Source organism: Benincasa hispida, chromosome 12 (genome assembly GCF_009727055.1).
Source record: "Benincasa hispida cultivar B227 chromosome 12, ASM972705v1, whole genome shotgun sequence".
NCBI classification, from domain to species: domain Eukaryota; kingdom Viridiplantae; phylum Streptophyta; class Magnoliopsida; order Cucurbitales; family Cucurbitaceae; genus Benincasa; species Benincasa hispida.
In genome coordinates, this window is record NC_052360.1 from 79,621,097 (window position 1) to 79,638,150 (window position 17,054).

Consider the following 17,054-nt stretch of genomic DNA (forward strand, 5'->3'; position numbering starts at 1 on the left):
CTAAGGAAACCTCGGTCTCTACACTAAATGCTTTAAGCCTCAAGCAAGTCCCTTTAAAAATATTTGGTTGCACAGTCTTTGTCCAAGATCATAGACCCAATAGGAGTAAGTTAGATCCTAAGGCAATAAAATGCATCTTTCTCGGTTATGCTCCAAGCCAAAAGGGATACAAATGCTACTCACCAACTACAAAAAGGTTCTATACATCCATGGATGTAACCTTCTTTGAAGCCCAACCTTACTTCAAAAGGCAAGACATTATTGAACCTTCCACCCTCATAGAAAACGGAAAACTTCTAGAAAGATAAGAAACCCAAAAACTAGATCTCTTTGAAGAGAGTGCTCCATATGTTCCTTATATACATGAAATAGATATTCCCAATCAAGGCCCACCAGAAAGTAGGAAAGACCCTATAGTCTATGCTAGAAGGAAGAATACCCTTGAACATGCACCAGTACTCAATCAAAACCCAACCGAAATACAGGAAAATCATGTCTCCAATTCCACAGCTGAACACTTAATGAAGGCATTGATCTTCCTATTGCAAAACGGAAAGGGGTAAGAACCTGTATGATGCATCCCATCCAAAACTACCTATCCTACAAAAACCTCTCTCCCAAGTTTAAAGCATTCACAACCACACTATCCCAAGTTTACATTCCGAACAATGTCTATGAAGCCTTCAATGACATTAATTGGAAGCAAGCTGTATTAGACGAAATAAAGGCCTTGGAAAAGAACCACACATGGGAAATAATAGACCTACCTCCAAGAAAGAAAACAGTAGGATGCAAATGGCTCTTCACCATCAAGTACAAAGCTAATGGAGAAATAGATAGGTTCAAAGCTAGACTAGTCGCCAAAGGATTCACCCAGTCCTATGGCATTGACTATCAAGAAACATTTGCCCCAGTAGCAAAATTAAATACTATTCGTGTCCTGTTTTCCCTAGCTGTGAATAATGATTGGATTCTTCACCAATTAGACATAAAGAATGCCTTCCTTAATGGAGACTTAGAAGAAGTGTATATGAATATACCGGCCGGTGTAGAATCTACTTAAACTATAAATAAGGTATGCAAACTCAAAAAATCCCTATATGGCCTAAAACAAACCCCTAGGGCGTGGTTTGATAAATTCTCAAGAGTGGTAAAGGAAAATGGGTACTCACAATGTCAATCTGACCATACTCTCTTCGTCAAACATTCTTGCACAAGTAAAATAGTAATTATCATTGTCTATGTAGATGACATTATCCTTACTGGAGACTATGAAAAAGAAATAAGAAATCTAAAACTTCTCTTAGCCAAGGAATTCGAAGTAAAGGACTTAGGCAACCTTAAATACTTCCTAGGAATGGAAGTAACCCACTCAAAAATAGGCTTGAGCATTTCTCAAAGAAAATATGTCCTTGACCTGTTAAAGAAAACTGGAATGCTTGGATGCAAGCCTGCTAATACTCCAATTGACACTAACAATCACATAATCAAAGAAAACAACCACAAACTGGTTAACAAAGATCAGTATCAAAGGCTAGTTGGAAAATTGATTTACCTAACTCACACAAGACCTGATATCTATTTTATAGTTAGCTTTGTAAGTCAATTTATGAACAGTCCAACAGAAACAATATGCAAGCTGTATACAGAATACTCAGGTACTTGAAAGGAACTCCAGGAGAGGGATTATACTTCAAGAAATCTAAGAGAAGAAACATTGAAATCTTCACAAATGCCGATTAGGCAAGCTCAAAAATAGACAGAAGGTCAACTTTCGGATATTGCACCTTTGTTTGGAGAAATTTAGTCACCTGGCGAAGCAAGAAACAATCTGTAGTATCCAGAAGCAGTGCCGAAGTAGAACTAAGAGCTCTAGCTCGAGGAATATGTGAAGGAATGTGGTTCAAAAGCATTCTATCTGAACTTAAAATCAAATCAGAAGAACTAATGGAGGTACACTGTGATAATCAAGCTACTATCAGTATCGCCAAAGACCCAGTCCATCATGATCGCATAAAACATGCATTGATTGGCACTTTATTAAAGAAAAAATTGAAAACAAAAGCATCTCACTCAACTACATACCTACCAAGAGGCAAATTGCTGACATACTAACAAAGGCCCTTTCCAAGAATATGTTTGAAGACTTAAAAATCAAGTTGGACTTAATCAACATATATTGCCCAGCTTGAGGGGGAGTGTTGAATATGGGAAATCACCTCTTACCTTATACATATGATTTTATTCCCTGTAATTTGGGTTTACGTTTATTCTTTCCATATGTACATTTTTTTACTGTTATAATGTTTTCCTTAATTAGCTATCATAGGTGTATATATAAGGGATGCTCCCTCTTGTAAAATTATCATAAGAAACATAAGAAAAGTTCTGTATTCAACAGTTTTCTAAGCAAGTTCCAAAATATCTATGGGGGGAAGCAATTCTCACAACTACCTATTGCCTTAAAAAAGAATTTCTAATATCCCACATATATTTTTGAATTATCCCTCAAAGTTTTTGGGTATACTACTTATGTTCACATACCTGATCAATTTCGGTCCAAACTTGATCATAGAGTTGTTAAATGCATTTTTGTGGGTTACTCTTCAAATAAAAAATGTTATAAATGTTTTGATCCTCTGATCGTGAGCATGGATGTGTTGTTTTCTAGAAAATCAACCCTATTTTCCCCAAAATTCTCTTCAAGGGGAGAAACCAAATTTGGAAGAAAATTTTTGGGATGTTTGTATTCCTTTTTCCAGTCCTAATTGTTCAGATGTTACTAGTTCTATGATGCCAAGTATAGAAACTTCTCAATCAGGGAGAGAAATACTACAAAATGATCCTATTGATCAAGTGTTTGAATTTGAGTTTATACTAGAAGAAAATTCAATCAAGGGAACCAAGACAGGATAGTTGGTCCATCACAAGACCAATCTGAGACCTCGACGACTGAAACTAGTAATTTTTCTTCTTTTCCTACTCCTTCAACTACTAAAAGTACTTTTCCAGTAGTGTCTGATCTCAATGTTCCCATTGCCCTTAGAAAAGGTATTCGAGGTTGTACCAAATATCCTATTGCAAACTTTATGTCATATAAAAAATTGTCAAATAGTCATAGGCCTTTCACATCCAAGATTGATGACTTGTTTGTCCCAAAGAATATACATGAGGCTTTAGATGATCCAAATTGGAAATTAGCAGTTATGAAGAAGATGAATGCTCTAAAATAAAATGGAACTTGAGAAATAGTAGAATTACCTAAGAATAAGAAACCAGTGAGGTGTAAATGAGTGTTTACCATAAAGTGTCGTGCTGATGGTAGTGTTGAAAGATACAAGGCCCGACTGGTAACTAAAGGATTCACTCAGACATATGAAATTGATTATCAGAAAACATTTGCCACTGTTGCAAAAATACAAGGCCAGACTGCCAAAACGAGTGCTGCCGCCACTACTGTCACTAACGTCGCCCATGTCGTCGCTGCCGCCACCGCTACCTCTACCACGGTTCAAGCTACCGTCGACTGCTATCTCGAGTCGATTCACCTCAGCCCAATGCCAATTCTGCCACCTCCTTGTACCTTCCCCACCGCCGGCCTCCCTAGCGTCAGCCACCTGAGTAGTGCCAACATAGACAGTCGGAAATTCACGTTTGAAACGGTGAGTCGTCACCCTACCACAGTGGACAGCAACCAACCACGCCCAATCACGTGTAGCCACGTCCGAGCCTCCCTCACCATGTGACGGCCAGCCATGGTGCTTCGGGTTCAATGGGTCTATCTCCAATTGTGGTCCAACAACAATTAGCTAACCTTCAACAACAGATTGTTGCGCTTAGGGCAGCACTTGGAGCAATCACAAACCTCCAATCGAATCCCGTCAATTTGGATTTTTCTTCCGGTCTACCGATGTATTCAGAGAATCCGGTAACCGCCTTTCCTACTTTACCTACAACACATGTTTTGTCTGGATCTATGGGAAACTTTGCAGGTTTCATTACAGGGGAGAAGCTAAATGGTCAGAATTATTTTTCTTGGTCTCAGTCCAAGGTGGCCCTCAAGGGGCGTCACAAGTTTGGGTATCTAACTGGTGAGATACCAAGACCTAGACCAGAAGATCCTCAAGAACGTATTTGGAAAGGGTAAGACTCCTTGATTCGATCTTTGTTAGTTAACAGTATGGAACCACAGATAGGAAAACTCTTACGGTATGCTGCAACTGCTCGGGATATCTGGGATGCAGTATAGAAATTGTATTCTAAGAGGCAGAATGCGTCTCGTTTGTACACTTTGCGTAAATGGGTTTAGTGTAAACAGGGAACAATAACTGTTACTTCTTATTTCAATAAACTGTCTTTAATCTGGCAGGAAATGGATCTATGTCGTGAAATTGTCTGGGATTGTCCATGTGGTGGAGTTTAGTATTCAAAAATTGAGGAAGTTGATCACATTTATGACTTTCTTGCTGGTCTGAATTCTAAGTTTGATGCAGTGTGCAGTCGAATACTGGGACAGAGACTGATACCTTCTCTTATAGAAGTATGCTCTGAGGTTCGTTTATAGGAAGATAGATCGAGTGCTATGAACAACCCTATTGTTTCTACTATTGATTCTATTGTGTTTAGTGCAAAAGCATCTAGGTTTGATGGTGACAAGAAGAATGGAAAACCACCTCCAGTTTGTGAACATTGCAAGAAACCTTGGCATACAAAGAATCAGTGCTGGAAGTTATATGGTAGACCTCTGAATGGCAGACGTCGTCCTCCAAACGACAAGTCAGACCATGGTCGAGCACTTGTGAATGATTCTACGAGTGGTGCTTCACAGTCTCAATCTCAGGTGAATAACCAGAATGACCCAGGTGCTATTGGGGTCGATGCTATTGTCCAATCAGGCACTTCTTAGTCCTTAAGTTTCCTCAGTATCAATGGTAAGAAATCGTGGATACTAGATTCAGGAGCTACGGATCATTTAACTAGCTCGTTTGATCTTTTTCTCTTATATTTTCCAAGCGCTAGTGATGAGAAAATTCAGATTGCAGATGGGCCTTTTGCTTCTATTGCGGGAAGGGATCATCTTTCTCTTTTTAAGGGTTTAACTTTACAAAATGTGTTGCATGTCCCTACAATATCTTGATTTACTATCTATTAGTAAGATAACTAGAGATCTGAACTGTTAAGTTGCTTTCTCACCTGATGATGTTTTCTTTCAGGACTTGAGCTCGAAGACGACAATTGACACTGCCCGGCACGATAAGGGAGGACTCTATTTCCTTAATGATGATGCTTCCTCTAGGAATAGTTATAGGACTAGTTTGTTATCTTCTTGTTTTTCGACTTTTGTAAAAGATTATATGTTATGGCACTTTCATCTTGGTCACCAAATTTTCAATATATGAAGTATTTATTTCCCCATTTATTTCATAATGTTGATATCCCCTCTTTGTCTTGTGACGTGTGTATTCGTGCAAAACAACATCAGGTCGCCTTTCCATCTCAACCCTACTAACCTTCCCAGCCATTTACTCTTATCCATAGTGATGTTAGTGATGTTTGAGGTCCCTCAAACATCACTACTTCTTCCAGGAAACGTTATTGATGATCACACTCGTCTTACATGGGTGTTTCTTCTCACTGATAAATCGGAAGTACCATTGATATTCCAAGAATTTTATACTACAGTGGAGACTCAGTTTAACACTAAAATTGTCATCCTTCGTAGTGATAATGGTCGTGAGTTCTTTAACAACTCCCTTCATGAGTTTCTGACTTCTAAAGGAATTGTCCATCAAAGCTCCCATGCTTATACCCCTCAACAGAATGGGGTGGCTGAACGGAAAATCGTCACCTTATGGAGGTTGCACGGTCTCTCATGCTGTCTACTTCTTTCCTTTCTTACTTATGAGAAGACGTTCTAACTGCAGCCCATCTTATCAATCGGATGTCTTTCCGTGTTCTCCAATTCCAAACCCCTCTTGAATACTTTATAGAGTCATACCCAGCAATGCATCTTATTCCTGATGTTCCTCTTTGGGTGTTTGAATGCATTGCCTTTGTCCATAGTCATGGTTCTAATTGCATTAAATTTACCCCTCGTGTTCAGAAATCTGTCTTTGTTGGGTATCCTCTTCACCAACGAGGTTATAAGTGTTTCCATCCATGTTCACTTAAGTACTTTGTTTCTATGGATGTAACGTTCCTTGAGGATAAACCTTTCTCCCCTATTAGTCATCTTCAGGGGGGAGAATACTAGTGAAGAGACTAACTGGTCCACATCTTCGATTCGTACTGATCTTCTTCCCAAACCTATGTTGGGTACAAATGATACCTACCTACCTACTAAACAAGTCTCATGGATAATGTACTATAGGAAGAATCTCATAAAGGAAATAATGTTACCTGTTGCTCCATAGGCTCCGGTCTATGAATCGAAACTAGCACTAGCTCAAGGTACTCCTATTCCTGATAATACCGATGTATGTGCTGAGGGTGATATGTGTAGTATGGTTGAGAGTGACTAAACTGATATGATAGTTTCAAAGAATGACAGAGTTGCAGGCAGTGATGAGTCATTAGGAGAAACACAGGAGGGTGAAGCTTTGCCTCAGGTAACTGAGGGTGACCACCGTCCTCTTACTGATGAGAAGTCAGGTAAAACAGGGAGTTACGATGCCTCTCTTGATATGCCCATTGCTTTGAGAAAGGGCACCGAGTTCTACACTAAGTATCTCATGTATAGCTTTCTGTCTTATAGTAATTTGTCTTCTGAGTTTAGGGTATTCACTACTAACCTGGATACAATAACAATACCAAGCAACATACATATGGCCAAGAAAGTTCCCGAATGGAAGGCTGCGATCATGGAAGAAATGAGGACTTTTGAAAAAAAATAATATGTGGGATCGTGTGGCTCTTCCTAAAGGGCATAAAACTGTTGGGTGCAAATGGGTGTTCACTATAAAGTATAAGTCTGATAGAACCCTTGACAGATACAAGGCCAGATTGGTAGCTAAGGGTTTACACAGACATATGGGACTACTCAGAAACTTTCTCTCCTGTAGCAAAGCTAAATACAATTCGAGTCCTACTTTCTGTGGCAGTTAACAAAGACTAGCCTCTCCATCAACTTGATGTAAGAAATGCTTCTCTGAATGGTGAATTAGAAGAAGAGGTTTGTATGAGTCCTAGTTTTGAAGCTCAATTTGACCATCAAGTTCGTAAACTCAAGAAGTTTTTGTATGGTTTGAAACAGTATCTGAGAGCTTGGTTTGATAGGCTTACTACCTTTGTTAAGTCCCAAGGTTTTACTCAGGGGCACTCTGATCACATCTTGTTCACAAAAAGATCAGAATCAGGGTGTTGTTTTAATTGTGTATTGATAACTTGTAGAAATACAAGTTATTGTATCTCTTTCATTTAAAAGAATAAGAAAAAGGTATGAAATTATGACACTTGTACCAAAGAATTCATACAAAAATCGAAGTATGTGATCATACAATTTCAGCATATTATATATCTGAATTACGGGCTGATATTGCTATCTTTATGCAGAAAACTCGCTAGCGCGACTAGGCAAACATATGATCGCATAACTAGCTATGGCGATGAAGCATGACATGGGCGGTGGAAGTCAAATCACAGATTGAGTTGGTGGCCGACAAGAGAACTTTGTTGAAGATTCAATGAACTTTTGACGCATTGCAGACAGTGCATCAGGGTATGGAATTTAATGCGCCCCATCAGCACAATCATGAGTAAGAGAAAAGAAAAAACATCATCAGACGCCTATAAATACCCATGCAACCACCATGCAGAAGAGATATATATAGAGACGAGAGAAATTCTAAGAAGAAAACTATGCTAAAAAACCTTCCCATTCAGCCATAGAAATACCTTAGCGAGAATTTAGGATTCCTGTGGAAGAAGAAGAGGGATACCATTGTTCGAAAATCTGAGTGAAGCAGTCGCTAGTAGAGCCGGAGGGAGCAAGACATTGCACACCACGACTTGATTCTCTATCCCTTTCTTTCTCTTAAAGTGTGTTTGCATTGTAATTTTGACTTTGACAAATTCAAACTTTATAATATGAATACATATTCATTCTATCCTTTGTTTATCTTATCCATCACTATCATGCGTAACTAAATTGTCTAATGGGTTAAGAAGTATGTAGCGAACACTACTAAGCAACAAGAGAATCATGTGATCAACTTCTTTTATGTATGCTTATATGTGTTACTTGAATAAATTGAAAGATTGTTCTAAGTAAATTTAATCTGAGTTTGAAAGAATTTAGATTTGGAACTCATAAAACAAGAGAAGATGTTCCTTAGAAATAAGTATATCTTTTGCACATTGCACTCATCACATGCATCTTAGAGATAAGATAATGTGGCCAGATACATTGAGAAGTGATGATCGTAATATTGAGTGCATCGCTTGAACGCATAATCCATTTAGCTGCTTAGGAAGTGTTAGTGAAAATTCAACCCTATCATCGCATATCTATCACCAACAACCATAATCCACCCTGTTTCACTTGGGCACAATTTTCATCGCATAGAGTTTAGAATTAGAATAACATCTCCAATCAACCCCTTGTTTGAACATTTTGATTTGCATTAAGATCGTATTTTTAGTTTCACCGCACATTTACAAGTAATCCCTGAGTTCGACCCTGGACTTACCAGGACTCTTGGTTGAATTTGCACTTGGGTTCTACCAGATAAAACAAGGCGTTATAACCTTATAGATCTTACTCATTTCATCGCATGTTACGAACGCATCATGTATGTAGATGATATTGTTTTATCAGGAGATGATGTTGCTAAGATTATTAGACTTAAAAAAAATGGTTGACGAATTTGAGATTAAGGACCTTGGAAGTCTAAGGTACTTCCTTGGAATGGAGGTAGCGAGATCAAGAGAAGGGATTTCTGTCTCTCAATGGAAATACACCCTTGACTTGTTAAAAGAAACAGGTATGACTGAATGTAGGCCTATCGACACCCCTGTGGAATTCAATGCTAAGCTGGGAGATTCTGTTGATAAAGAAAGATATCAACGTCTAATGGGAAAAATTGATTTACTTATGTCACACTAGACCAGATATATCCTATGTTGTCAGTATGGTTAGTCAGTTTATGCAGGCACCCTACGAGGGTCATATGGAAGCTATGAATCGGATTCTGAGATACTTGAAAACAACTCCAGGTAAAAGTTTTATGTTCAGGAAAACTGATAAAAAATGCATTGAGGCTTACACCGATCTGATTGGGTAAGATCTGTTATAGACAGAAAATCTACCTCTGGGTACTATACGTTTGTGTGGGGTAATCTTGTTACTTGGAGAAGTAAGAAGTAAGGTGTTGTTGCTAGAAGTAGTGCTGAAGCAGAATACAGAGCTATGAGTCGGGAATATGTGAAGAAATCAGGTTGAAGAAAATTTTGTCTGATCTTCACCTAGACCATGATCTACCTATGAAGCTCTATTGTGATAACAAAGCGGCTATAAGCATAGCCAATAATCCTGTGCAGCATGATAGAACAAAACATGTGGAGATCGATAGACACTTTATCAAAGAAAAACTGGATAGTGGCAGTATTTGTATTTCTTACCTCCCTTCTAGTCAACAAGTTGCTGATATTCTCACCAAAGGATTACTTAGGCAAAGTTTTGATTCTTGTGTTAGCAAGTTGGGTTCAATTGACATCTACGTCCCAACTTGAGGGGGAATGTTAAAAATAAGGGGTTGTTATGTGTTTAGCCCCAAGGGCATTTTAGTCCTTTTACTTTGCCCTAATTTTTTCCATTTTTGTATTAGGACTTTCTAGAGCCTATTTACATCTCTGTCATCTTGTATGTATGTAAGTTGAGAATAATAAAAAGCGTCTTTCGATCGTGGTTTTTTCTCCCTAAAATAGGGTTTTCCACGGAAAATCTTGTGTTTTCTTCTTCCATTTTTTAATAAAAACTCTGCATAGATTGAAGTGAGAAAAATGAATAAACGATAAACTAAAAAGCTTGGAGAAACAACCTGCACAAAGAGCTAAGATATTAGGAAGAGGCCGGGTAGCATAGAACAGCATATGAAACTGGATTGCGGTGAGTATTATATAAAAAGCTTCCACTTGATGTCCAAATTTGTTCTGAATCTGTTCAAACAATCAGCAACTTAGAATAGAATAGAACATCAAAGTCAAATATCAAATGGAAATATCAGTACATGTATTAAAATTTGAAATTTATGATCATTTTCAATAATAAGCAGATTCCACAGCATACAACGCCTATAGTGAAAATATCTTCTAAGCTGATTCAGAAATGAAAGCTACCACGTGTAGTCCCTCTCTTTCTCTCTTCAATATATATGTATATATAGAAGAAAAAGTTGACTGTGATTGGAAAAAAACGAAAGAATACATAGACATATAAAAAAGAAAAACCCACAAAAGATGAAAACTAATAAATAACACTGCACTACACATTATTAGAATGAAAGCTACTATGTGACCCACTGACACTATGCTTAATTAGGTTTTTTTTTTAAAAAAAAATGGAAACGAAACTGAAAAGAGCAATAGCTCAATTACAATGAGACAAAATATGAAAAAAAAGCAAACAAGAACTGAAAATTGAAAACTGAGGATCAGTAGGTGCACCCGGACATCTCAACTATGTTAACACCCCCATAGCACACTCAACATTTCCAATATGAGATACCATAATTCAGAGATTACGAACAAACTAAATACTTGTCTTGATTACATAGATAATAAAAATGCATTCCAATTAAGACAAATATCGTGGATAGAATAATCTTCAAAATACTTGGATTGTGAACTCCAAGTAGAAGCTAGTAGTTGGGTTGATCCCCATCTGTATGGCCAATCTATAAATTTATCATGAAAAACTCTCTGGTTATGTTCAAACCAAAGCTTTAACAACATTTGCCCATAATATCTAAACTCTATAGGCAAGAGAAGGGCCAACCAACAAATGAAGAATGTAGTCCTTAACTGAATTCCCAAAAACCCATTGCACACTGAAGCAAGAAAATAATTTCCACCAACAATTACTTGAGAAGGAACAATTAAAAAAAACAGGTGCTGCATTTCTTCCCCATTAGCTAAGCAAAGAGGACATATTGAGGGTGAAATAAGTTTGTTCTGTAGCTTGTGTTGCATTGTGGATGAGCAATTGAGGGAACCATATAGAAGAATCCACACCAAAATATTAATTCTTTTAGGACTTTAATTTCCAAAGAGCTTTATAACATGCTTTATCAATTGGAGAAGAAGCAATCTAATATTTTGACAAAGATTTAACCGTGTACCTTCCTGGCATCCAAAGACCACAATCTGCAATCCTGTAAATGTGAAATTTTGCTACCCTCAATCTTGCTTAGCAGTTGTTGAACTTCAATGATCTCCTCTTCCTTTAGTTGCCTTCGAAGTGAGAGGTTCCAAGAAACAATAATCGGGTCCCAATGATCATTGACACTGCCTTTTGGAGCAGAAGCTATTCGGAACAGCTTAGGAAAACAGTCTTTAAAATGTATTTCTGTACACCATAAATCTGTCCAAAAGAAAATATTCCTTCTATTGCCTAGCTTAAACTTAGCAAGGGATCCTAGTTCACTCCATGTTCTTGAGATGCTGATCCAAGGACTTCTCAAGCTTAAACCACATTTGCTTGATGTGTGCTAAAAATGTGGGTCAACTCCGTGAATACTTTTAACAACTTTGCACCATAAGAAGTCCTGTTCCTTTAGAAACCTCCAATTCCATTTAAACAACAGAGCTGTATTTCTGTTTTTCAGATTACCAATCCCAAGTCCTCCATCAATTAGAGATTTGGAAGCTAACTCTCATTTTACCAAATGATTCAGCTTGCTGCCTTTATGGCCTTCCCAAAAAAAATTACGTAAAATTCTCTCTAATTCATAAATCACCAAGCAAGGCATTAGAAATAAGGACATGTAGTAAGTCGGAAGATTGGCCAAAACCACATTACATAGAGTTAAACGACCTCTTCTGGACAAGTTATACCTTTTCCATCTATCGAGTTTACGATGGATCTTATCAATAATAGGCTGCCAAAAAGAGTGTTGTTTCGAGTATCCACCAAGAGGTAGGCCGAGATAAGTGAAAGGCAACCTGCCGGCTTTACAATTTAGCCTATTAGAAGTAGAGATCAAAAAATCCTCATCAATATTAACTCCATAAAGTGCTGACTTCTCCCAATTAGTTTGCTGTCCGGAACACCATTCAAATAAACCTATTGTTTAAATAAGAATATCTAACGTGGCTTCGTCATACTTGCAAAAGAGAAGAGTATCATCCACGAATTGCAAAATTGACAAGTGCACCTTGTCTTTGCCAACTCAAAACCCTTCATACAGTCCACTGTCACGGGCTCCACTATGCTTAATTAGGTATCTTTAAGAAATGATTTTGTCATACCTAAATTGGCTGTCAGAATTTCTACCACCCACGAAATGGTTTTTCTTCAATTAATTTCTTTAGTGAAATTAAATAAGTATGTTTCAAAGAGCTAGAAATAGAGATCTTGTTCCTTTCAGTAGAACGAGAGCAAAACCAAGCATTGGCACACGACCAAAGGAAGGCAGCTGATAGATGCATACACACAGATATTCCATATAAATGCTAAAAAGATGTATACAAAAATCATAAAGGAAAAGGAGATGCCAGACAGACTGATAATACTGAAAGGAAACTTGTTCTCAATTCTTGGTCCTTTCACACCTCCAATTTGATCCAAATATTTAAGATTTCAAGTTAGTTTTGTTGACATCACATACTCTTGCTAGCTTAAATACTTAACTAATATTAAATGCTGAGGAACTTGTTGAGGACCTGGCTTAGCTCAAACCCACCAGATTTTCCCAAGGGTAACAGCTACCAAGGTCGAACTTTCTTGATGATGCACAAAACCTAAGTAAACATATCAGTGAATGTCTTTTGCTTCCCACAGTATATGTTCATTTAATTGTTTTCCATATATTGTCAACCGAAGTTCTATCAAACATCATATACCAAAAACTAAATAGTCCATCGAAGAGTCACCTGTATTAAATTTCTTTTGTTTGTTGAAGTGCTTATCTGAAATGGATTGCAGCAATGTTTTATTTTCGATGTTTCAGAAACCATGGTTTCATACACACACACACACACACACTCCTCTCAACAATAGAAATAAATAGATTACTTGACTGCAGTTGAGCTCTAGATTTTTAGTATATTTACTAAGGAAAATTTGTTGATATGAACTAAGATGGTGCAAAAGTACCAGCATGTGATCCAATAATCAAAAGCTTCTATCGAAATTGTTCAAAATCATGTATTCAATTTAGCTTCAAGGACAAGATGACTAACCATACCCATAAAAAATATAAAATTGATGTTAGATAAGAGTTAGAGCAAACAAATGGTAGCCTACCTGAATACGGAAGAAACGTAACGTTGACAGTACAACACAGCCTAATACTATGCGAACTGCACAGAGAAAATTACAATACGTGAGTTCACTTACATAAAACACATAAAATACAAAATAAATAAATAATAAATAACAAAGAATATGCACACAAGGAACATAATTTGTGAGGTTGCTTCTACTAGTACACAGAAATACCATTTGGTGTACAGGATTCATCACCAACAAGCCTCTTAAAATCACATCAAATCAAGGAGTAGGAATCATGACCCTTTTTCTTTTTTTTTTTTTTTTGGATAAGAAACCAAACTTATCAGAAATCAATAAGCAAATATTCAGTCATTTCATAAAAACAAATCTCTAACACAATTGAAGGGGAATAAGTCAAAAGAGCTTATTGATTTTTTCTGCACGTCACTCGAATCATGACCGAACTTATCAGAAGTAAATAAGCTTTTACCATTACAAAACAGCCCAGAGACAGATAACATGTGGAAGTTACATCAGTTTAAAAATGGAAAGCCTGTGTAAGCCCCTAAATCAAAAAGTGATTTGTTACCTGCTAAAAGCCCATATATTTTGGGCAAGTGCACCAAGTTTATGACCAGTACAAATGGAGATGCTAGCAATGATACAAAAAGTGCACCTATAAAACCAGAATTACTAAATAGGATCATGAAAAATATCAATGTACCAGATCACATAGTAAATGACAATGAATAAGAAACAGTCCACATATTAATAAGCTGAAATGAAGATTACCAATAAAAGTGCGAGGAACCACTCCGGGGAACTCCAAGTGATCATACTGAGGTTTTTAAAAAAGATACATAAAATTCAAATATTTCGTTAGAAACTCCAATATAAACCATTTCGAGCATGGTCTACCCAGAGAAAAAAAATGAAAAACTCTACACTCCTTACATTGTCGATATGCTGCCGATGATATAGAATATCGTGCATTGCCTGAAAATTACTACAATTATTAAGCTCCATCAATGTCCTTGATCATCATAACTGATTAAAACACTAAACTATGGATACGCTACATCAAATTATCATCATTCGGGATAAACATGAAGTGAAATTCTTGGTTGAGTGAAGTTAGTGAACCTGAACGTTGAAGCTCTCTTCAACTTTTGTGTAAGGCACCATAAAGGCATAAAATGCGACTATGGATCCCAAGAGCAGATCGTAGCGGAAGCGCTCGAGGAATTTTGAAGATTTGGGAGCCATTGTTGAAGGAGCTGAACTTCGTAAACTCGCAGAACAGAGGAATGTGTTAGGAAGAGAATTAGAAGACTTAGAAGGAAGAAGCTTGAGATTGTGGACTTACATGGGCTGGGCTTTTAGTTTCTAGCTGGGCCGAGCTTGTTATATACGATGGGCTTTCTTTCATTCCATTTTATTTAGGGGAATTGGAGTTTCTACTTAAAATGCCTTAAAATAGGCCTATATTACGCCACTTCATTTTTTTTATAAAAAAAATCTATTGGCAGCCCCCATCTAATATATATATATATATTATTCTTTTTCCCCAGGCATGTTCTCTCTCCCATGTTTGGTCTCTCTCAGGCATATATCCTTTCTCATTATGTTTTAAGGTCATTTCTTTCTCCTCCCTCTCTTTTCTCCTTTCGACAGTGTGAATTGTAGGCGGAAGACGGATAATGTGGGTAAGCAGAAGACGACACGAACGACATGGGATGAATCGACACGTGGACAAACTCGGAACGAACAAACGACGATGGCGAACTCGGAGTGAACAAACGGCGGTGGCGGACTCGGAGCTAACAAACAACGATGGCAGATCCAGAGCAGACGAACGACGACGATAGACTCGGAGTAGACAAACGATGGACCTGATTCAACTTTTAGTTTTATTTTTTCCTATTTTCTATATATATATAGTTTTTCTTTTTTTTTTCTTTTCTTTTTTAGCTTTTGTAGGAAATTTAATATATAATGTGATATATGTATTCGTTTATTTGATATAAGCGAGAGTTTTTTTTTAAAAAAAAATTATTTAGAATTCATGTATTATGATATATACAAATTTTGATTGTTGTGATTTATGACTACCTAAATTGTATATATGATATATATACTGTGATGTAAATGAAACGTGTGAAAATTTATATACCGTTATATATTTCATATATTGCTTTATACTGTGATTTATGTCAAGTATTGTCAATCTCTAATTTATAAAATGTAGTATATTTCATATATTGATTGAAATATTTCCAAATACCTAACAAAATGTTCTAAAGTATATTTAAAATAACCATGAATCCGTAAAAAAAAACTAATAAGTTAATACGTGAAAACCAACTTATATTGACATTGTTCCAAGGTATATTGACAATATTTCAAGGTATATTGACATACATATCAAAATGTCGGGAAATATATTACCGTCACAAGTGATTCCAAATAAACTATGGAATATATTATATTAAAACTAATAATACTCAAAACAAACAAGGGTATATATCACATAATATTAAAAATACAAAAAAAGTATCTATCACATAATATTAAAAATCAAAGAAGTCGTGAAATGGAAAATAAAATAATACATTTTCTCTCTTCAATTGAAAAAGAGAAAAAATATATTAAATTCATTTTCTCTCTCTATAATAAATGCATTTTCTCTCTCCATAATAAATACATTTTCTCTCTCTATCATTAAAATAGCTTCATATCAAATATAAATAAATGGAAAAAAATGGTATAATCGCCCAAAATTAACACTAAAATCCACCATTGAAAAATTTTAAATTTTAAGACATTTATGAAATATAGGACATTTTTAGGCCTTCTATGTAGAAACCCTTATTTATTTCTACTCTCAAATAAATCATAATTTAGCCTTTTAAAATTAAATTTTATTCAAATAGTTTAAATAATAACAATTTTCATATAAAAAAAAAAAGTGATATAGATCTATTTTCAAAAATTATAAAGAAAATATAGAGTAAAGTCGACCATAATTTAATTGTTATGACTAATTTTAAGATTTTTTTATAGAGACCAAAATAAAACTGAATCCAAAATATATGGATTGAAATGAAATTTTAACCTATAAAATTTCTATTACTTAATATTATTTTCAAATGATTAAATTATACAAAATATCAAAGTTTCATTTTTAACTTTAAACTTTTAAATTTGTCCGGAATATATTTTTGAACTTCGAAATTGTTCCAAAAAATATCTTTCATGTGGCAACTAATGTAGCAAAATTAGATGGCATACATGATGTTATTTACAACTATATAGAAGACACATCTGACAACTTGTGCGGACGGTGTTGGTAAGGACGTTGCAAAAACCCAGATTTCAAACTTCTTACCCGACATCATAGGATGTATCCCTCCTTTGAGATCTGTTTGGAAGTTGAATTCTAATATTTCTTAAAACCCTACCACTCATTTTGGGGATATGATGAGTGATTCGAAATCATATAGGTCGTGTTCATCGTGTGGGTCTTCGACACATTTCTAATTTTAGGGTGGTCAAAGTCCTTGAGGCTCAAGCGATGTGTGTTGATCTTGAACAGGCTTAGACAAGTAACTTCAACATATTATGG

At 36.2% G+C, this 17,054-nt stretch overlaps 1 protein-coding gene across 2 annotated transcripts in view; it reads right to left on the reverse strand.

The window, feature by feature from the left end:
* Positions 1 to 14,743, reverse strand: part of LOC120067141 (dol-P-Man:Man(7)GlcNAc(2)-PP-Dol alpha-1,6-mannosyltransferase) — a 34,888-nt gene extending 20,145 nt beyond the window's left edge. Inside the window, exons 1-6 of one of the 2 annotated variants that reach the window (XM_039018583.1) lie at positions 14,573 to 14,743; positions 14,384 to 14,425; positions 14,222 to 14,267; positions 14,019 to 14,105; positions 13,463 to 13,518; positions 10,038 to 10,155 (exon numbers count right to left, since the gene is read on the reverse strand). In XM_039018583.1, the coding sequence (XP_038874511.1) occupies positions 10,038 to 10,155; positions 13,463 to 13,518; positions 14,019 to 14,105; positions 14,222 to 14,267; positions 14,384 to 14,425; positions 14,573 to 14,695 (472 nt within the window). In that variant the 5' untranslated portion in view covers positions 14,696 to 14,743. Of the gene's footprint in view, positions 1 to 10,037; positions 10,156 to 13,462; positions 13,519 to 14,018; positions 14,106 to 14,221; positions 14,268 to 14,383; positions 14,436 to 14,572 lie in introns of both variants that reach the window. The other variant, XM_039018584.1, reaches the window with a different exon arrangement.
* Between the last annotated feature and the right edge of the window lie 2,311 nt (positions 14,744 to 17,054).